Genomic DNA, 22,907 nt, shown 5'->3' on the forward strand with positions numbered 1-22,907 from the left:
AACATGGCAGCAGACACAGACACGCGGAAAGACCGACTTTATTTCTAGCACTTCCAATTTCCTCAATGTGTTTTACCACAGTACGGTATAAATAAGAAAACAATACATAGTGCTATATTAGAGATGTTCCTAATTTCAGAAGCACTAGTTATTATTTCATGTGGAATCGACCAACAGGATGAATATTTGAAATGGGCAGTGAACCTCAACTCCAAAACAAAAGCAGGAAGATACACTACCAGGGCTGTTATCACGCATTTTTCCTGTATATACAACCCTGTGTACTGCCAGAAACCGAGCTTAGGTGGTGTTTTGAGTCGTCTAGCCAAAAGAGAGCAAACATCAGCAATGTGCTGTTTATCTTCTTTTCCTTCCTTATTCTGATTAGGAAGAGTCACTCATCTCCATGTCCATCTACACTGCTGTGGTTAAACATGCACTCTGTGGTACCATGGTATGCCACAGCACTTCCTTTTTCCATGTTTAACCATCATTATTGTAGTGAATTTCATACAAATTTCAGTGTTTGAGTTGCTGAGTTGCCGTTAAAATCATTTATTTATTGAAGTCGAATGGAGGAATTATGGGGAAGATGTTTATGTTCACTTGGTCATAAGAAATAATCATCTGAGACCAAAACATACACCAGCTTTCAATAGTATCAAAGGAAATTAAAGGCTGCCTCTGTTAAAAGTTACATACCACTACCGATCACTATCATGTTTAAAAAATAACCACTGTTCCACTGAACCAATGTTCATACGGTTTCAGGTTTATGTCAGGTTTTCTTCTAACAGTATTTCCCTCCCCCTATCCCTCATCAAAGATGTATTCCAAGAGTTTGGGACATAATCGCAAAGCTTTCACACATATATAATGTACCGATTCTGGTTTTGTGAATAATATAAAATCTGAAATTATAGACTATAACAAACTGCTGTTAGATTTGCTTAAACCAGTCCAAAATGATTCAAAGCAATATGAGTCACTGTATTTTTTTAAGAAGCCAATGAGCGGTTCTTTGTCTATTGTAGTATTGAATGGCCTTTGGCAGTCCTACAGCAACAACGATCCAAAGTGGCACAGAGTCAAACTGTAGTAGAGTCATAATGGGAATGCTGAACATTTGGAAACAATTTTCAACCAAGTAGCCAGATAAATTACATCTTTAACATGTTAGCTGAGTTTACCCTGTTAGAAAAAATTGCATTTTACACAGTTACACAATCTGACATTACTGTCATGCAACCGAAGAAAATAAGCAACCTTATTCCATATTAAATAATTGGAAAGGAGCGTACGTGTGACTAGTACTGTTCAACACTGTTTGTTCCCATTCCTCCGCATAAGAGGAGCAGATATGGATTTAGATGTTCTCTGTGACATCACTGATACATTTGAATGGCCAACGAAACGGACTGATTTCACCAAGCAAGAATGTTTCTTTATCATTTGCAGGCCTCTTCTTGAGTAATCTGGGTTCTTCTTTCAACGGAGTGACAGAGGGACTTCCCAAATTGAATGTTTTGTTTGCCATGATGCCAGCTTGCTGTACACTTGGGCTTTGCTGTTTGAGTGTTGGGATTTCCCTTCAGTGTAGCCTATAAATCATTTAAGCTGCATTTAATAGGGGCCTTCATCAAGGATCACTGAGGAATTATATCCAGGGTTCTTCTGGGAGTAATCTGCACAGTGTGTGCACCATCATTTCATGAAATGTTTGACAACTCCAAAACGCTTTCCCTCTCACTAACCTGAATGCACTTTTCTCTCAACAGAGAAGTTTCCAATTAAAAAATGACTATAGTGGGTCCACCTCGAGATTAACGACATTAATTAATATAACAGATTTTGTAGTATAAGAATTCAAATGTTGCCAGTGGAAAAAGTGAGAAAAAGTTTGAGATTGACCTAGTATTTGAAATGTAACCTTAATCTTATTTCTCTGCATTTGTAACTTCAGTGGGAGAATTCCAACAGAATACAGTTCGAATTACAGCAAAAAACTGTTTATTTTCATACAAAATAGAACAAGACAAAAATACTGAAGTTTGTTTTAAATTCTTCTGGTGTCAGATGTTTTGTTCAAATGAAATACAAATTTCTACCTGTGTAATACTTCTCAGTCGTAAACAGTACACATTTGGCTCACATTTCTTTCTATGCTGTTACAATAGTCAACAGATTTTACTCCAGATCTTTTTGATTTAAACATGCTTTATCCTACTTCATTACATGTTTTGCATTAAGTTTTAACCTGCTTTCATGGTTTAGCTGTTTTTTATTTATTTAACACAAACATTGTTAGTAACACTGTACCAGATACAGTAATCAGAGGCGATTCTAGGGTATGTGGGGGCCCCAGGCAAAATAATTCTGACGGTGGTGCCGCAGGGTGGGGGATGCGGCGGAGTTTTCTCCCGTGGGCGGTGGACCGAGGGGGGGGGGGGTTCCCACTTGGGGGCCCCCCTCAGCCCGGGGCCCCAGGCAATTGCCTAGGATGCCTACCCACTTGCGATGCCCCTGACAGTAATCCCTCAAGACACGTGTGAGTTGCATTCCTGGAAAACTTGGCGTAGGCAAGAATCGTGCCCCTCTGAGAGCATTCTCACATTGCAAATAATGGAAATGTGCAGATAAAATATATTAAAACTTGTTTAATCAACTTAACGCTTAGCATTAATTATTCAAATCAATTTTTTCACTTAAAAAAACCTAAATGAGAATAAGGTGTCCCAGTAACCATATGTCTGTTTTTAATTTTAGATTGATTACAAGGCTTTAGTAATATAAGCTCTTGCCTTATGGACTTATGATGTAAACATTGAGATCAAATGTGTGGTCGTGCATCTATAAGTAATTGATTCTCCTACTTATCCGATGGATAACTGTATAACTGAAACACCTCCAAATTCCTTTAATAAACAGGAGATGTCATAAAGAGACATTAATTGTGCTAAGAATATCCTATTTTATTCTGTTAGCACTTATTAGCAGGATCACTAAGTCATCCCAAAGAGACATTGGACAAGTTTAAAACCCTACCATCTGTACTTATTTTAAGTTGATCTCATGCTTGTGCTGCCAGAACAGCAGAAATTGCGATTGCAAAACCAAAAGTCTGGGAAATTAGTCATGAAACTTGAAATATGACCAATAATATTCAGGGCTCCTGGGCTCATTTTTAGGTTTCAGAATCATTCATTTGTGGGGGGAAAAAAATAAGAAAGAAAAAAATATTATAAATAGTGCACCCTGAGTTAAAGATGGTTCTCAGGTTTTCAACAACGTTTCGATCTACCAGAGATCTTCATCAGGATACCTGTTATTCTTTTCTTTTTATTTGATATGATCTTTTTCGATACCCAGCACCTTCTAAGGTATTCAGATGTGCGTGTGTGTAATTCCAAACAGTATTTGGAATTAAGATGTGGGTCATTAATCAAAAATTAAACAGGAGTCCCTGACTGAAACAAATCATAACCGCAAACCGCTTTGAAAACGACACTTGTGGTAATTGATGGCTGAAATACTTTTCACACATTCAAGGAAAGGTTTGTTGAGATTCTGTGACTGATTAGCAATGAGCAAGTTGCGTAATAGCCTCCCTCTCATGTGTTCTTGTGTATTAATAATTGAATATATGAGTCAGATTAATGATTGTCTCTTCAGATTCACACACTTAACACTTGTCTAATGACAGCATGAGAATGAGAAGCATTAGTCCAATAATTACAATAAAAACATGGGTAACATAACACAAAGTAACACAAAGTGTTCCCTCTGATACATAAATCACTGTCTCTGTTTCATTCACTAAGCAGATGCTAATAATATTAAAATATTAAATATTAAAATACTACTAAAATCCTGCCGAAACAATTTACTCAATCCCACAATTTAGAAGATTAGAAATACAAAATAAAACAAAAATGTCCTCATATGTGATATCTTCGTTAAGGGCAATGAAACAGGGACTCGTCACATGTCAAGCTGCACGCCCTGTCATTACTGCTGCTGGAGAGGCAATCTGTAGCGATGCACTAAGACATACAGGCGGTATATCTGCAGTGATACGACCAGCAGGTTTTTAATGGTGAAGAAAACCAGCATTTGATTGATCACTTTGTACACGATCATCACCACCAGGCGCACCACGAGGAACGGCCCGTCGTGGATCAGGATGCTCTCCACGATGCACCAGATTTCAGATCGGTTTTGCTGCATAAAAGAGGCTGTCTGTCCTTCCCTGCTATCGTCAGCACTCGAGTTCACCACTGCGGGGAAAACACAGAGCGGGGGGTGAGCTCATCGTGTGGCCGTTCCTGTCTTGTTGAGGTAACAAAAGTAACAACCCCCGCAACAGGAACAGCAGTAATAATAGCTGTCATTACCGTTATGATGCTAATTTTAACGAGATTGTAAAGAGAGACGCTGAATGCTAAATTACCACATACCTGCTTTTAGATGCAACATAAAAAGAACAGAACAAATAGAACCCAATCGTTTCAGAGTTTGGACGACATTTCATAAAGCCCTTAAAATAGCAAAGGTGCTGGTTACAATGGATACGCTTATTGTAATAGCCCTCTCAGCAAACCGCCTACAATTCACATTTAGCCAGGAGTGACATGCATTAGGTGGCTTCAGTGCTCATTACATTGCATTGCTAAGTCACTATGAAATCTGACACAGTTTTGGAAGCCTCCCTTGAATGTTTGAATGGATATCTGTGAGCATCTCAGGGCTGCAGTGCACTGCCAGGGACAGCAGGAAGCTCTTGTGTCTTGTTGGCCATCTGCCTGACTCGTCTACGACTAGGTTCTCTGTTTGGCTTTTCTGATTAGTCCACCTGAGCACTAAAGGCATTATTTTGTGAGGGAAAGAAGACCCATCTCCATTTACTTTCAATGGTCCTTCATGCTTCAGTATCTTTCTGTCCTATTGCATGCTGGAGATTTAGCAATTATCAAGGGCCTGGGCACACACTCAGTGAATGATTCAATGGAAATACACTCAAGTCAATCATATAAGAACATAAGAACATAAGAAAGTTTACAAACTAGAGGAGGCCATTCGCCCCATCGTGCTCATTCAGTGTCCATTAATAACTAAGTGATCCAAGGATCCTATCCAGTCTGTTTTTGAATGTTCCCAAATTGTCTCTTCAGCCACATCGCTGGGGAGTTTGTTCAGATTGTGACGCCTCTCTGTGTAAAGAAGTGTCTCCTGTTTTCTGTCTTGAATGCCTTGAAGCCCAATTTCCATTTGTGTCCCGGGTGCGTGTGTCCCTGCTGATCTGGAAAAGCTCCTCTGGTTTGATGTGGTCGATGCCTTTCATGATTTTGAAGACTTGGATCAAGTCCCCACGTAGTCTCCTCTGTTCCAGGGTGAAAAGGTTCAGTTCCTCAGTCTCTCAGTAGGACATTCCCTTCAGACCTGGAATAAGTCTGGTTGCTCTCCTCTGAACTGCCTCTAGAGCAGCGATATCTTTCTTGAAGTGTGGAGCCCAGAACTGTCCACAGTATCCAGATGAGCTCTAACTAGTGCATTGTACAGTCTGAACATCACTGCCCTTGTTCTCAGTTCTACATTTTTGACAATATACCCTAACACTCTGTTTGCCTTTTTTATTGCTTCCCTACATTGTTTGGATGTTTTTTTTGTTTGTTGTTTTCTCCTTTTCAAGATACCCTTGTCATAATAAATAAAAAAAAAGCCTATCGCTTTAATGAGGAACTACAGCAATGTACAGTCTGTGATAGGTTGTCCCGGCGCCCCAATCATCCCTCCTGCACCCTCTTCTACAGGCTTGGCCATCAGAGATCTGTCTGTGTGTGGCAGCTTGGGGGGCATACTTGGGCATGAGCTCAGTGATTTTGCGAATAAAATCAGACTTCTCAGCACAGCCTTTACATGTCTCGCCCCACTCCTCTTCTTCATGTTCTTCACCTTCAGCTTCTTCAGGTCCACCGTGCTCAGGTCCACTTGTTTATCATATTTTAGGTCACAAATCTGGGTGTCCATTTTCTTCAATTTCTCACAGATTTACACCACAGGCACATGGTGACTCAAAGGCTTGGAGACCTCATTGATAAATTTTTTGGCTGCATCACTACCAATGTAGTAACACAGTCTGTTCTCTTTGCCCTTTACGTCTTTGCAGGTTCACACCAGTGCCTTCTCTATAGCTGCCTTGTGAAATCCACTTTGTTATCTTTTAGAGATTGGTAAAACCTCCCCAAAACGCTAAGGCACACTTCACAATCACCCTCCTTCAAAGCCTGGCTGCTGCTCGGTACTAGTGCCAGCGCAAGGGCCACCGAAAGACCACTTAACCCTAACATTGTCCACATAGGGAAATGCTTACTCTCTAGTTTTACAAAAACATAAATCCTGTCTCTTTTCACTTTGCTCTACAACCCACTTCGCAGCCGGTTGTAATATAAATTGCCTTTTTGTTGGAGAATATTGGAAATGATTACTGGATTTTAAATGAATAAACAAATCAAATAAAAAGAGTCAGGGACAAACCTGCAACATGAAATGGAAACTGCAGCATACCCAGGGTCCATACAGAAAGGATGATATACACCAAACTATTTCCATCCCTGTGGAAAGACAAGAGTAAAGGTTTTATGGGCTGCATTTATGCCTGTGTGGAACAAGACAGCATGAATAGTGCAATTTTGTCCGATGAAGTGTAGCTGACTTCAGATGTTTTTTATTGATATTGGCAATATTAACAACATTAACCATTCTTCCAATACCATTTTAAAGATGGTTTGTTCCTGGCTCGGTGAATGGTGCAGCATTAAAAACACCTCAACGCTTGAAAACGCCAATCAGAACTGAAAGCCTGACATTTGAAAGCCACAACACCAGAATTAATGAATGAATGGAGCGCCAATAAAATCACAAGCTGTACTATGGACTGAAAAATCCTGGGTTTCATTCAAAGGAAATCTTAATCCAAGAGAGAGAGCTGGTCAGTTATGAATTCCACTCTCAACTGAACACAGAGCAGGAGAAACAGGAGAGGAAAGTCCCATTGTTTCAATTCCCCGAGGATATCCTTAACACAAACTTTTTAGAAACAAAGCATAGAGCTGTCACTCACTTGACTTTGGAGAGCGTCTCGGTGGTAAATTCAAGTATATCTGCCGCTATGCCCACGAACATGAGCAGCAGCTGGGACAGTTGGTCCCTGTTGATGCCCACACCGATGGGCAGCAGCCACTTCCCCACGATCAGCAGAATAAGCATGATCTGGTGAAGCGCCAGGATCCAGGCATCATCGCACAGGTTCACCACCTTTGCAAAGGTTTCATTTTTCCTGTTCAAAACATTCTTGATGTTATCGATTGAATCCAAATGATTGCACTAAGAAAACAGAAATGCAATGATTAGTGACCAAAGGAAAGCAAACTGTATATAAATGAACAAAGCAAACACTCACGGTATGCATTGGAAAAGTCTCTTTCGTAAATGCTATGCCCTTCTTCTGCAGATTTTGCTAATCACCTTTGAGTTAAACACTCACTTAAATTGATAGAAGGACAACAGAAAGACACAAGCACTAGAAAAAAATTAACTTTTGCATTAATGGTCTGGAAACAATCCAAACCACCTTCCACAATTTACACTGGAGGGTGGAATTCTTTTGGCCAGATATAAGACTCCTCTAGCACACACAAAGGTGCTATTAAGTGAAACATCTGGCATGTTGCATAATAAAATGCTCCTAAAATCAACCATTTCAGCAAATGTCTGGCAATCTTAGTCATATCACAACATGCATGACTGAATCAGACATTTGCTAAAATGCCCGAAACCTTTCACTTCATTTGGAACAATTTTATTTGGTGAAACATTTAATGCAATTAATACTGTTCATTATATATAATAATTTATCAGTTATGTATCTTAAGTGTTTGTTACATACTGAGGAGGCATAGAAACAATTGTAAATAGGGTCAGGGTTAGTGATTGTGTTACAGACTAGGTTTGGGTTTGGGGCTGATACATGTGATCAACATCTAATAGTGGGAGTGCATGAAGGATTCATATGTTACTGTCCTGTTGGATTCACACATTAATTGGTTAAGAATTGGTGCCCATTATTGCAAAGTGTTAACCTGGAATCTTTATAGTGTTCTCTGTGCTGAACTAGTACTTATCTATCTATGTATCTATAATGTTTTAAGTCAATAAAACATACCTCTGAATTTTTTGCTTTATTTTTTTGGTGGTGCAGCTCCAAAATCCAGATGGATGGTATTATGCTTATAAGGAACAGTAAGATCGCTGGCGAAATCCTGAGATATAGAAAATGCTATTTTAGTTGTTGTTGATGATGATAATAACAATAATAATATATTACCAAAAAAAAAAAAAAAACACTAAGCCAGGACAAATAAAATATAAATAATATCTGTGTATGTTTGTTACAACATAAAAATACTGATCAGTATGGCAAGGTATGGCAACAAATATATATCTTAACAATCTGAGGTGTGGGAAAATCCCATACAATCCTGACAGAAACTGCATATTATTAAGAAAAAAACAGACTGACATTTACACTGACAATTATGCCAGTCAGCGTCAATGGTCACATTGTTACAGAAAAGGCTGTTACATTTAATTTATTCCACATGCTTGCTTTTGGAAGAGCAGGATATTGTGATGTCTGAAAAGCACAATGTCCTTGTTTGATGTACCGGTAGTGTGTTTTTGTACAAACTTATGAGTGGGCTGTTTTTCCCCCACTTTTCTTTTTCTATTTTCCACTCTTATTGCTTTAAATAACTGTAATAACAATTAAGCACATTAACAGGCTATATCTGTTCACTGCCCATGTTTGTGTGTCTTACTACAACCCCAGCTACTACTGAAACAAACCACACAATTGAACACAGAACGTGTGATCACATTGTATATTTTACATGCATGATTGTACATAAAATGCATATGTAAAATAATATAATGTTTCTAAATTCCCTATCATTTATTTCAGATTGATAACATTCCAGCAGAGGAAAACTTTCTCATGAAACTTTCATGCAATCTTACCACTTATAGTCACGTCCTTTCCTCCTCTTCAAGGTAAATATCATCTCAACAACCAGAGGTAAGTACAGGATGGTCAGCAGCCAGTACAGTTTGTCCTGTTTGACAAAAGTCACCCTCCACACTCCGATCAGGGACAGCAGGATAAAGAAGAACCTGGTGATCACGGCGCTCACGAAGTTAAAGAAAGTCATGGTGGCTGATCTAGGAAAAGTCTGCAGCACTTTCTCAGTGCGATCCCCCTAATACTACAATCGTGTGTTGCTGGAGGGGGTGCTTATTTCTGACACCTCCTTTCCAGCCAGTGACGTAAGCATTTTCCTGTCCTGACCAGTCACAGATTCTTTCTCGTTTTACTAGGTCACAGTGGAAGATGCTAATTCACTTATGTTACTTAGAAATACATTGCGCTTATTCTGATTCCATACAATCCCGTACAAATGGTGGAACATGCACAAAATTGGGTATAATTTCATTTCTGCATGTTTTGCACTTACTTGCACTAGTTTATCTTTGAAGCTCGCTGTCTATCCATCGCACTAAGCTTTGATTGTACAGGACCTTCGCTTTAGTAATATACCGTGCATATTATACATTAAGAAAGATTAATCTCAGAGGACGCATTACAACTTTTGTATATATGTATTTAATCGTGTCTTTATTTGCATCATAAAGTCGACAGCTTGATCATGACCCCACAGAGCTCCAAATGGACGACTTCCACTGTTTAAGAAGGATATCTAAGAAGTATTTTACAACTTAAAAAACAGGAAACGGATGAAAACCAATGGTAACTGTTTCTGAGCACAGATAGTATCACTATTACCAAGACGTGGGAATGTTTGTTGTGACGAGCCTGAGCAAGCATGCAGCAGGAAACGTCTGCACCAACCACAACATGTGTCTCCATTCGGATAGTTTAAGTTTAAATCACGGATGCAGGAAAGTCAGATTTAAACAACCAGCAACAACTATTATTATGATTAGCTTGCTACAGTGTGAAAAAACAACAGTAACAAGAATTATTATGAATACTGTTGATTGCTTACTAAAGTAGTAGTAACGTTTATAAGATTATTAATGACTAAATCCCTCCTTTTAAAGAGCATGCTGAGCTTGGTGCAGGATGCGCTGCAGGGGGCGTGTCCTAACCCCACGTGCAGTCCCGGGCCGTCGTTGCCGCGGTAACGGGGGAAGCAGGAAGTACCGGAGCGGCTGGACGAGCGACAACAAAGCGCCGCCGAGACGCCCATGGACGGCCCTGCAGCCCCCGCCAGCGACAGGAGGCCGACTGCGGCTCATGTAGGGGACATAGGATCAGCTTCGGTGGTTATATTTCGTCCTGTGGCGTCGTTGTGTTAACGGTGGGAAACGCGTCGCAGGCCTGTAGGAACAACCCAGTCCTGCAAACACGGGTGCATGGACAGCTGCGCGTTTAAACACTAGAGCGCATCTGTTTGTGGTCAATTGAAACGGTACCGACTCTCATTGGTAAACGGGTAATTGCCTTTCGGGAGGTGAAATGACTTGAGCTCCACGTTTGTTTTGTAATGTAATAATGGGATTATTTCAATATTCCTTCCAGGCTAAAGATGCCAGTGAAAGGGGACCCCTGCCTGAAACAATCCTGTCTTCTGCACAGATTACCGTGCTGTTGACGCTGAGTGTTGAGGAAGTGCAAAAGTAAGGATCTCAAACTAGTTTTTAGTTATTTTGTATAGTGCATTCGTGAATGAAGTTAAAACTGTACAGTTTATTAGGTGCATTTAGTATACACTGATCAGCCATAACATTATGACCACTGACAGGTGAAGAGAATAACACTGATAATCTCGTTATCATGGCTCCTGTCAGTGGGTGGGATATATTAGGCAGCAAGTGAACATTTTGTCCTCAAAGTTGATGTGTTAGAAGCAGGAAAAATGGGCAAGCGTAAGGATCTGAGCGACTTTGACAAGGGCCACACTGTGATGGCTAGACGACTGGGTCACAGCATCTCCAAAACTGCAGCTCTTGTGGGGTGTTCCCGGTCTGCAGTGGTCAGTACCTATCAAAAGTGGTCCAAGGGCGACAGGGTCATGGGCAGCCAAGGCTCATTGATGCACGTGGGGAGCGAAGGCTGGCCTGTGTGGCCCGATCCAACAGACGAGCTACTGTAGCTCAAATTGCTGAAAAAGTGAATGCTGGTTCTGATTCCCCAGATCTCAATCCAATCGAGCATCTGTGGGATGTGCTGGACAAACAAGTCCGATCCATGGAGGCCCCACCTCGCAACTTACAGGACTTAAAGGATCTGCTGCTGACGTCTTGGTGCCAGATACCACAGCACACCTTCAGAGGTCTAGTGGAGTCCATGCCTCGACGGGTCAGGGCTGTTTTGGCGGCAAAAGGGGGACCTACACAATATTAGGCAGGTGGTCATAATGTTATGGCTGATCGGTATAGTGCTCTTTCTTTTTTTAAATATCAGTAATAAAGAAATAGAAAAAAATGATGTATTCTCATAATGCAGCTTGTGCATTAAAAATGTAAATATGTATGTATTTCAATGTGTAAATGTATGTATTTCTCCATAGAAAATTGGAAGAGATACTCGGATTTGAAAACCATCAGACATGCTTGAAGGAAGCCTCTTTATTGGATTTCTACGTCTCTGGGTTCTGGTGGGCAAAAGAAATGAACTTCACGGTCCAGCAAATATCGGCCTTCATGACTCTCCAACACATGGTATTGGAAAATATCAAGGGTAATATCAGCGTACAATGAACGTCTTCGGGTTAGTCTTGGTTTGATGTATTAGAACTACTCATTCAGGGTGTGATTTAAAGGCCATAAAGAGAGCATGCAAATCCCACCCACTGACACCCAATTTGCAAACCTAACTATACAATAACTTGGAGGCATTTATATAATTATCATTATTTTTCTTGAGAAAATAATGATTATTTTTATGATTCTTCAAAGCTCTGTTCATTTAAGACAATTTGCAAATTAAGTTCTGACACTTTGGCTGTCATTTGTGTATTTCTGGCCTGTATATTAAAAGACTTATGATGTAAAAACTGCCTTATTTCACTTGGGGGCTGACAGATGTATCTTGTTAAGTGAAGACAATGGGTTTGAAATCCTCAAATCCTGAGATAAATCACCTCATGTCCTTGAGAGAATACCCCTTCCCAAAAGTTTCCACGCAAGCAGCAGGTATCGCTGTTGTTGGACCGGTGGTGGAAACGCGGGCCAGCTCAAGCCCTCCCAACCCCATTAGGGCTTGGCTTGGCCAGTTTCGCTCGGTGGAGGATCCCCAAAACACTTGACCCATGTCATGGTCTGCACTTTCTCTGAGCAGAGGCTTTTACTTGATGAGTCAGACGGGGGCCTCTCATGAACAAAATTAAAATTTCATATCAAATACATATTTATTACAGACAAACAGATGCCCTTAGTGGATAACTTCAAAGAGTTTGCAACGGCGCTGGCAGAAACTGGGCAGGTGGCTTTGTCAAAGAAGGAGGGAGATGAATTCTTCAGCCTGGCACAAGCTACGTCTATCACTGACTACTTCAGGTCCAGGTAGTTTTCCCACAGTTTTCCTCATCGCAGTATCCACTGTTCTCTGACAATTTGTGTCCAGGCGAAGAATGTGATTTGTTTTATGAGGAATCAGCTTTTTCTCCATTCATTGACGGCCATCTTTAAGCATTTCAGGTGAAATTGAAAATAAGCTGGTGATTGTCAGAGAGAAGACTGATTAGTATTGTCATGTTTTACTCTGACATATGTTCTCCTATTATGATGTAATTGTCCAATGGGAAATAGCTATGGAGAGGAGAAAAAAAGAAACAAACTAAATAACATTATTAAGTGACAGAAAGTTACCAAAAATAAATTCATGGTTTTGAATACATAAATATAAAAATATGTTTCGCGCCGAATTATTTATCTTCATTTTCCCCAAATGCTATGTCTTGCGTTCAGCAGTAACGCGATCTCTCTCAAAACAATCAAACTCAGTCTTCTGTAATGGAGCCCCACAGTCAAATTGCTAGTTCAATATTTAACAAAAGCAGGAATTGTATCATTAAAAGGTAAAGTGAAAAATCGGTTTCTAATCATGTTTTTACCCCTCCCTTTAAAGTTCATAAAATGCATAATTCATAACCTAATGGACTGAGAAACACATATTGCAATCATTAGTGGCCAGGATTTCTCACTGTCTCAGGAGAGATAAAAACGAACGTTTCCCAAACATTGACTGAGAGTGCTCTGTTGCATTCCAAAAGCCTGAACAAGTTACAGATGGCATTTGTTATCTAACCAGATATTGTATATAAAACCACTATTCTATCAGTCTGAAGCTATTGTGTATACAACACATATACAGTTCTTCAGTCATGAGTGTTTCAATCTCATAAAATCCCTCTCTGTTTGAAAATACTGTCATTGTGTTCCTAAAACGAGCATCTTTGTTGTGGTCAAAATGTATTTTAATGTGTCTGCATGACTGTGGACTGTGAAGCTCAATACAGCTCTGTTTCAAGTGTTCTCCATGTAATCGTTATTTTGCATGCGTTATTCTGCTGATGACATTTATCAGCTATTTTCCCCTTTGAATGAAAACAGAATTATACATATTTATTCATGTTTTGGTTCATTTTCTGGAAAAATAAACTAAAAATGCTTACAGAATGAAATATTGCCCAACCCTACCAATGATAAATGAAAACAAATTACACATTATGTATACACTGTAATAGAAATGTTGGGGATTAGTTAATTACCATGTCACATCAACTCTACACAAATTAATACACACACTGCATTAACACTGATTGGAATAAACAAGTGAGAGAACAAACTGTAGGCTTAGTACCATACAAACTGTTGAGCTTTTTGCCTTTTGTAATTTGAACTTGTTTATGGTTTGAAAATGTTTACTATTACGATTTCAAAATGTTTATTCTAATGTCATTAATTGTATTTTCCTATTGTTACCATCTGAAGTCATCTTGGATAGACGTAACATGCAAATAGGTGAATCAATAAACTTAATAGCGTAAGCAATATTTACACTTTTTAGACATTTTTGCCCTTTTGGCAGGTTGAGTTTTCTGTGGCCTAATCTTTTAATTTACTCATTCTTAAGACATCGAGATGTAATAGTTTGACATGCACACGGGGTGTTTTTGCCTTTGGAGATCGTGTCCTCTGTTCAGATGTGTTTATTTACCCTTGCTTATCTTTTCTGTGTTTGTTTCTAGTGTGTTTCAACATTATAAACTGTATGAATTTCTCTTTAAACATCCAAGAGAGGAACTCATCGTGGGCATTGAAGTAAGATTGTCTTGCGTTCATTTGCTCTCCGTTTTTCATTAATAATGCATGTCTGAAGTCTGCCACCTTCGTTGCGTGTTCAACTCATGCTCTTGCACACTCTTCTAATTTAAAATGAATAAAAAGAGGAAAATGTCATGTAATATCTAATATTTATGGTTATAGCATTCATCGGTGTATGATCTGAAAAGAGTTTCTGAGGATATAGCCTATGTAGCTGAAAACCACACCTATTTAGTATTTCGTATTGAGGAAATGTAAAACGAGGTGTTGAGGTACTGCTGGCAAGAGCGCTTTTGAAAAGTCTGAGAAGCAAGGAGTTTTGTCGATGTTTACCCTTTTTTCCATGCAATAATTGTCATTGAATCTTTATTCTGATTTTCAGTTTTTATCCCTATAATTAGCAGCTTGTAAATTTATGTTTACTCCTTCTAGCGTACAATCTGTGTAATCAAAGCCATTTCACTTACTAAACAAATAGGGAAAAGGCCTTTGAAAGTCCATGTTTATTTATTTGCCAAGGAGTGGATTAATGAGCAGGAGACTCGTTTACCAGATGGCAGCAGCTGTGGCATTAGGAAGGATTCATAAACATTTAATCAATACAATTCATTTGCTACATAAATGATTATTTTTACTTTATATAAAAAAAATGTAATTAGAAAAAAGGTTTGGTGAATGTCAAGTTCCTTTTCTGCAGAAGGTCATAAACTTTTATTACAGTTGGCAATGGTTGTTGCAGTGAAAATGGGGATGTGGTGAAGTCTTTCAATGATTCAATACCCTCTTTTTCCTGCATTAATAAATCCATAAATTAGGTATTAATCATTAAAATATATGTATATATTTACATATTTGCCCGTGTTATGTTTTTTAAACCATTATTTTAGTTCTTTATACAGATTTGTATTTTACTTTCTTAAATATTTATAAGTAAACATGTTTCAATGTTCTAGTTATATTTCAAGAACATATGCTTCACACTGAAACCTGTCTCCCTTTTGACAGGAAATTATATAGTATTAGTAGGAAGGGCAGTGACCTCTGAAGACAGACTGGCCTTTCCTGTATTTGTTCCCAGTGATCTATTGTCCTTCGAAATAGAAAATATGGCTTAAATCGATATAAATACATGTTCAAAAATAGTATTCATACAGATTGAACAAAACAACTTGAGTTAACATTTTTTTCTTATAGAGGGGGGAACAAACCTTTTGCTGACAGCGTATTCCAATTAATGAAGTCTTGTTTTTGTTTTCTAACTGGCTCAAACTGGAAGAAAATGTGGTCGGCAACATTTCATTGATGCCGTTTCAATTATGTAAATTAATTGTTTCCAGAAAATGTCGCATGACTGAGACTATGAGGATGAGCTCATTTTTAAACGTGCTTATCAAAATTGCCTAAACTTAGGAAGCTATGCTAAATGGACTATACAAGGAAGTGCCACTTAACTGCTGGAAGAGTGATTTGGGATAAGAGAGTGGCGCTTCTTAGCACTGTGAAAAAACACCCGAAAATGGGAAAACTAATATCAGTGCCTCTGCTGCTGAAGTGCATGTATCATGTCTCCAGACAGCTAGTGGCAGAAACATAGCAGATGGGCTCAAGGGCAGGCCGTTTAATTAGCTCTGTCCTGTGTAAACAGCAGTGGATCAAATGCACGCCACTTTTAAACTTCTGAGCCCGCAATAACAAAAACATCCTTATACCCCGATACGCTATCATTTACAGCATTCAAGGACTGGAAGCATGTTTGAAGTTAGATCTTCACATAAATTAATGTTTATATATCGGAAATTTCACCGTGCATTATTGCTACATGGGTGTTTCAAGAATGAAGATAAATAGGAGAAGCTTTGTTTTTAACACAGATGGATAATATTAGTACATTGTTGTTATTAATTACACAACATCTCCTTTTATTAATACAAGACAGGCTGTACTCTGACACATTTTAATTCAAAGAAAAATAATAATATCTGTGTGCCAGCAGCCCTTCTTTCAAGGTTAACCACTGATTTTATTTTGCATTGAACTTCAGACAGTTTTGTAGGTTTGTTTTTTTCGCTTTTGAGTCTACTGCAGTACACCAAGGATCAGCAACTGTAATTCAGGTCAAACGCTACACAGCAGTCGTAATGGGCGCTAAATGTCAGATTGCATAAATGGGCCCATTTTTAATTTATTTTGATGAAGAGCGTAAGACATCTATTGAATATCAGTAAATATATTCTCTAAGCCGATCGCATTTCAGGAAGGGAGGCTGCAACTAAAGCTAATCCCCAGACTAAAATAATACACCTTGCTGTTTGTTTTGGAACAATTACATATCTCCATTTAAATGTGCCTTAAATAGTGCCATACAACAAGTATTGTTTTTTCAAAGAAACATAAGGAAGACATGTCTGTGATGTTTCTGTAATGTGGCTTCAATAGCCAGATCACATTATGTTGTTTGTAGTCTTTGTCTTACATCTTAATTACCCACTCTGTATAAACCTTGCAGCCTCTGTGGGTTTTCAGCTGATTTTGGATGTAGTGTAGGTGCTTGCTGCCAAGCTAACTGTAACACTTTCCAGAAAATTATTAATTAAGTAGATATGTTATTCAGCTGCTACTACTAGGTCAAGCTGTTTTCCTTGCAAACATTAGAGGGCAATATATACTTTCTAGATCTCAGGATTACATAAAAAACTGAGAATGGAAGTGGTTTGAGGGTGGGGGGGGTATTTATGCCAATATTATACTCATACTCCTAAGTTCTTCTCAAAGCTAAAATTGCATATCTCCCTCAGTATTTAATCAAGTTTCCACTTTAGATATTAAATTGGTTCCAGGTGTTTTTGTTTTCTATAGTGTCCTTTGTGTCTGCTTTCATAGCCCTGTGTATAAAGCAATCCTCAAATTCATATTTAGTTTTTCAGATGTGTTTCCAATATTACCCAACAGGTGGCAGTAATTGAAGCAAAATGTTTGTTTTCGACTGTTTTATTGCTCTAGGAACCAAATGTTCTAATGATTTTAATTTGGAAGATTACCGTATCTTTCATCCTTTGTCAAATATTTCAAATATGCTGTGATTTATTTTAAGTGTTTGCAACATGCATTCATATATCTATCTATCTATCTATCTATCTATCTATCTATCTATATATATATAATATATTATATATGGCATTCATCTTCATATATGTATATGTACACACACTATGTAATATATGTGATGCTAATATTAAAACTATCACAAAAAAAATCTAACAAAATAATAGCAGTTAATGAGAACTATTAATGCAAAGATACAGATAATGATTTGTCCAGTGTTTCTAATGTGGACTTTCTTTAAAACAACAAAAGCAAAACATTGAAACGTTAAAGTGTTTGTCTAACATAAGGTCAACTGGGCTGAGATAGTCTCTTCTGTTTTAAAGGAAGATATCGAAGTGATCGGATCTGGAGAGAGCCTGTTTGTGGCACCTTTGGAAGAAGGCATGTCCTCGGACATCTTCTCTCGCTATGTGGTCCCACAGCCAGCCGAAGAGAACACAGACGAGCTATCGGCAGAAGTAAGTGTCATTTGTCTAATTGACCAAGCATTTTTTAAACTGATATCATCTGGTGCGAGTAAATGAGTGTGTTTAACATAAACAAAACCACAAGGGCTCAATAACAATGTAAGCTCTTTTAAATAATTATATATAGTTGTGGAAATATAAAGTGGTATTTGATGACAATTCTGTTCCGATACCTTGGGCTACTTTTATCTTTATATAGACCATATCTATATATAAACCAACAGGATGTAAATCTAAAGCTGAAGATAGTCTCCAAGGGTAAGAGAAACACTGCTATGAAATTTAAATACATTAATAACTCAAATATAACAAGTTCACCACTTCACACATTAAAGACATTAAATAAATTACTTCAAATATGCATTATTCTAATAACTCATTCACAGAGCAGCATTCATAATGAGCCGATTATATAAACTTTACATTTAACATGAGAGTAATTCATTCCGGTGATGATTAAATATGCATCAAGTATTTTTATTCAAAGGTTTATATAACCAGTCCTATCAAATTGTAATGCAAAAACCAATCAAGGATTCAGTTCAGTGATGAATAGCCAGATGAATACCCATCGTCATCACCCTAGCACCCTAACATGTATTGGCACCTACATGACAGAAGTATGTTTTAAATTAAAGGGTAATATTTCACACAGTGCTAGTCTGATCACAATAAATATACAAACATGCCTGTTTTAGAAATGTCATTTTCTAATGAGACCCATCATACTTTGAATTTGCCAGCTGGTTAAAGAACCGAGAGGAGACCGGGAAGAGACACAGTCTGGAGCTGACACTGAAGTAACGGATCCCCATGAAGGGTTCGCTGTAGAAGAAGTGAGATCGGTGCTGGGGCATCTGACGGGAGATGCGCTCGGGAGTCTGCAGGTATGTTATAGCCAATACATAGTGACAGCCTTGGTCTTGTGATTTAAGTACAGGACATGAATCAACAGTATTGTGCAACTATAGTATGTGTCCATCGGCAGACTTTATCGGTGCACAGATGAAGGCCTCCCCAAGTTTCCACTTGTTTCGACTCTTTTCCAGGTCATACCAGCAACTTCCCATCTTTTACTTGGTCTCCTAGATGTTTCTTCTCTTGAGATCCATTCTATACCTTCTTTTGTCCATCTTCTGTCTTCTGTTCTTCATGCGAAGCTTCCAGTCCCTTCCCATTTAAACCCTTGCACTCTCCTTTGATAAGGTTAATATCAAGAATGTTAAGACGTAAACTGAATTAGAAAGATATGTCGTGTTGTTGTTTGTGGCGGCTGTGTAATTGCCCTAAATGCTTCCTGTTCCTAATCGAACAGGGCTTACAAGGCAGCAATGGAAGTCCTACATTAGTCAAATCAAAAGCACAAGATCCTTTTCTTTAATCAGTTTACTTCAAATGGTTTCATGGTCTTTTGAAAAAGCATTCAAAACATCTACAATAGGCCTATACATATACGAGTTGCTTCATATTGACATAAATGTAATCTTTGAACTATTATTAGTTATCTAAGACATTTACTTTTGATACTTTTTTAAATGATTGTATTAAAATGACAAACAATGTAGTATTGTTAGCTTCTCAGAGCTGGAAGACAGTGAAATAGATAAATAAAAATGCACTTTTATTCAGCTATGTCAAATTTGAAATGGTAATTTATTTTGCACACACCTGGGATTCTATGAACACAGTTCTGTGAAATGGTTTTGTATATGTATATCTGGCTTTTGCATTGCCTGAAGTAGGATATTTGAAGTCATTTTTATAAATTCACAATGGCCTGCTTCCACGTCCACAGAAGGTCAGCATGCAGTTCAATGAAGTTGCCTGACCTGTATGGTAAAATTAGAATATTTTCCTGCATTATGTGTATAAAGGGGAAAAAATATCATTTCCCAAGAGCGCTAGAGTTTATACACGTACAAATTAGTTGGTTACACAGAGTCATTTGTTTCTGTCTGTGTATTTCCTGCATGCTTGCCATTCGGGCTGAAGTCTTTCTGCAGCTCTGATGAAACGTATTTAATTTCAGTGTATTAAAAGAATATCTAGGGCTCTCGCTGTTTCTCACTGTTGGTGAATATGACCTTTATGATCAATGTTCGTTTAAGTCAAAAATAACCTTTTTTCTTTCTTCCCCCCAGCTGACTAATGTTGCCACTTAAATCTGCTTTTCTCCTTTAAGAGTGATATTTAATGATAACATCCGCTTTTTTTGAAAGATATTTTGGTTGTGAAAGTTCCCAGGAGTATAATTACTCATGTGGGTTTCATCAGTCTGATCCTTATATGGTAATCTCTTAAATTTACAAATCTCATGAAGACTGTGGTTGAATTCCTTGTTTCTCAAACCATATTGTTAAAATTCCATAAGTGGATTGGCAAATGAAAGGTTTCATAGTGTGAGATTAGGCAGGGAACAGAAAGAGCCCGCTGTACGATTCTTCAAATGTCATGAATGTACGCAGCAAAATGCCACTGTTGCCTTACGCAAGCAATAATGATTATCCACTACAAAATCGCTTTTCAGGACAAAAAAAAAGCATTGACTCGCAAGCCCTGTTAAAGATAACACTGGCTAAAGACACAAATAGGACACAGTTATATTCCTTGTGCTCTCGCTTTAAAAAGTGATGTTAGAGGTCAAAATGCTACATTGTAGGTTTGAAATGAATTGCCCATGATCTTCCACGTTTAGAGGGTTATGTTTGAACTGTAAGTCACATGTGTTAAACATTTGCAGTGATAAATTGGACGCAAATGGGAAACACATGATATATGGGCAGTACAACAGCTGTTTGAATTCCACATTATTAAACGCTATAATTGCTTTATACTTAAATAAGTCTCGCAGCTATACAACATCAAGTTTTACTTAAGTGATATAGATTGTAATAATAAAAATCTGACTTTTGTTGGAACTACATAAGAAATGAGACAAATGACCTTCAGTAGAAATCATAATTAATTTTGTGTTTATCCATAATGTATTGCTTCTTCTAGGCAGAGGTGGTGAGATTGCAGTCGGGTCACAGTGTTACATTTCGGTTTGGGTTTCAATTATAATTTGAACGGAAAGGGGGAACAGTTCAAGATTATGCAGATGGCAAGCACTGCGTTTTATGCATGTCTTATATGCTGCTTAAGCTGCTTATTCCTTTTAATGGATTTACCACTACCAGTCTTGTGATAAGGCTTTTTAAATAGTTTTTATTTAATAATACAAATAGGTATACATTCATACATATCAGGAATTAGAAATTAGAGAATAATTCCTTACTGTTAATGTATAGTACATCTTAATGCTGTTTTCTTATATACTGTTATCTCTGAGATGTCTGTTTCTGTTCCCACTGATAAAGCCTTCTTGGGAAATCATGTCTGATAGATCATTGCATCTTCAAAATGTTACTGGCTTGCAAGAAGCCCACAGTGGAGTTAGTGTGCTGTGATCAGAGGTTATCACACAATGCCTTGCTAGGCGTCTAGTTGATGTCTACAAACAGGATGGTGGTTATTGTATAGAGATATCTGTAACGGGACGTTCTGACCATCGTCTTCTGTCTTTACAGATGGAGATCAGTGAGAGGTTGCGAGTCCAGGAGGAAACCTACGCTGCTAGAATAGATCGACTTAAAGAGTCTTAAGCCCATTCGAGATGCTGCAGGGAAACAAAACATCGTGCCCCGAAACCGAATATTTTGTCAGCAATTGTTTCTTTTATAATGATTTGCTAGTTATAAAGCTTACAGAATTCATTTAGCTTTTTTTAAACGGTACCTTTTTAAAATATTCAGGCAGTTCTCCAAAAAAGAAATAAAGAATGAACATACAATCCAGTTTAGAAAGATTAAGAGTACATTTGAATCAATCAAAAATGAAAGGAATGTAAAACTAAGCCTTTAAAATGTGTGAAACATACCACCGAAAAAGTCAAACCAAATAAAACCTGCCTTTCACTGTGTTAGCCAACCTTAAATCCTCCTAAGATGCTTGCACACTGTTTACACTAATAATTTCTGGTAAGTCATTAACGGTCTTAAAAATGCACAGCTGCTATTGCAACCCGGTGTGTGTAACTCACAGCCTAAACAGTTGATTCAGCCTTTAGCTCGGTATTTAAACAATGTACTGCAAACATTGTAAATGGCTAAGGGAAAAGAGCAAGGTTGATAAAAATGTTTAACTTTGTTATTATATCTTTTGTACCCCCAGTAAATGAAGCGGTTCATATTTACCAGCTCTGGGTAACAGACTTTGTGTTATTTTTCTTTCCTCCTGTACTGTGAAGGGGATTGGAGAAACTTTCCAGCTGTAAACATGGCAGACTTATATTGGACTTCATTTACACAAAGAACCCGTTTCTTATAGTCTGTGAAAAAAATCTAAACCAATATCAGAAAATAAATATTTGTTTGAGTATACTTTTTATTATAAGTAAATAAAACAACCCATGTGCACTACGGCTGCTTATTAACTTTAATATATTTCCCTCCACTATTGTCATGTGTTTGCAATAGGAGTACTGCCGGGGGGCGAGTGAGTTAACCACCATTACTCACGTTTTAAGGGGACATTTACAAGATATGAACATGTTAGGAGCCGACTGTATTGGGCCTTACTGATTGATGGTTTCATTTGTGAACCAAATGTATTGTGACCCCATTTATAGTTCGGCTCTGAAGGATTTTAGGGAAAGGTCCAGACCTTGATGTACATCGCCCTCTGCTGGTGAAACGGCCGACCTGCAGCACCGAGCCACAAGTGTCTGTCTTCAGCTTCACATATAAACACGCACTTATGAGCCTGATTGGAGAATTTTCAATCGATTAACTTAATTAATCAGATACGTTACTTTGGTGCTGGAGAAGAACCCTGACATTTGCTATTGTTTGGAGTAGATCCATTGATACTAATTACAGTCATTACGAT

At 38.1% G+C, this 22,907-nt stretch overlaps 2 protein-coding genes and 1 pseudogene across 3 annotated transcripts; 1 reads left to right on the plus strand and 2 right to left on the minus strand.

The window, feature by feature from the left end:
* Positions 1-1,993: 1,993 nt before the first annotated feature.
* On the minus strand, positions 1,994-9,363 carry tmem26b (transmembrane protein 26b). The gene is made up of 5 exons (XM_066693467.1): positions 9,076-9,363; positions 8,222-8,318; positions 7,121-7,383; positions 6,535-6,611; positions 1,994-4,277 (listed from the first exon to the last, which is right to left on the minus strand). The coding sequence occupies exons 1-5, from the start codon at positions 9,264-9,266 to the stop codon at positions 4,009-4,011; spliced, it is 897 nt and encodes a 298-aa protein (XP_066549564.1). The 5' UTR covers positions 9,267-9,363; the 3' UTR covers positions 1,994-4,008.
* LOC136715999 (mesencephalic astrocyte-derived neurotrophic factor pseudogene) lies at positions 5,559-6,347 on the minus strand (annotated as a pseudogene).
* An 880-nt stretch (positions 9,364-10,243) lies between the features above and the next one.
* Positions 10,244-22,435, plus strand: cabcoco1 (ciliary associated calcium binding coiled-coil 1). Of its 2 annotated transcripts, none has more exons than XM_066693346.1 (8): positions 10,244-10,374; positions 10,658-10,755; positions 11,649-11,818; positions 12,498-12,642; positions 14,331-14,403; positions 17,835-17,969; positions 18,722-18,865; positions 21,548-22,435. In XM_066693346.1, the coding sequence occupies exons 1-8, from the start codon at positions 10,324-10,326 to the stop codon at positions 21,620-21,622; spliced, it is 891 nt and encodes a 296-aa protein (XP_066549443.1). In that variant the 5' UTR covers positions 10,244-10,323; the 3' UTR covers positions 21,623-22,435. The 2 variants fall into 2 exon arrangements, with proteins under 2 accessions (XP_066549443.1, XP_066549442.1); XM_066693345.1 differs by having other exon boundaries at positions 10,252-10,398.
* The last annotated feature ends 472 nt before the right edge of the window (positions 22,436-22,907 follow it).

Source organism: Amia ocellicauda, chromosome 20, assembly GCF_036373705.1.
Source record: "Amia ocellicauda isolate fAmiCal2 chromosome 20, fAmiCal2.hap1, whole genome shotgun sequence".
Classification (NCBI taxonomy): domain Eukaryota; kingdom Metazoa; phylum Chordata; class Actinopteri; order Amiiformes; family Amiidae; genus Amia; species Amia ocellicauda.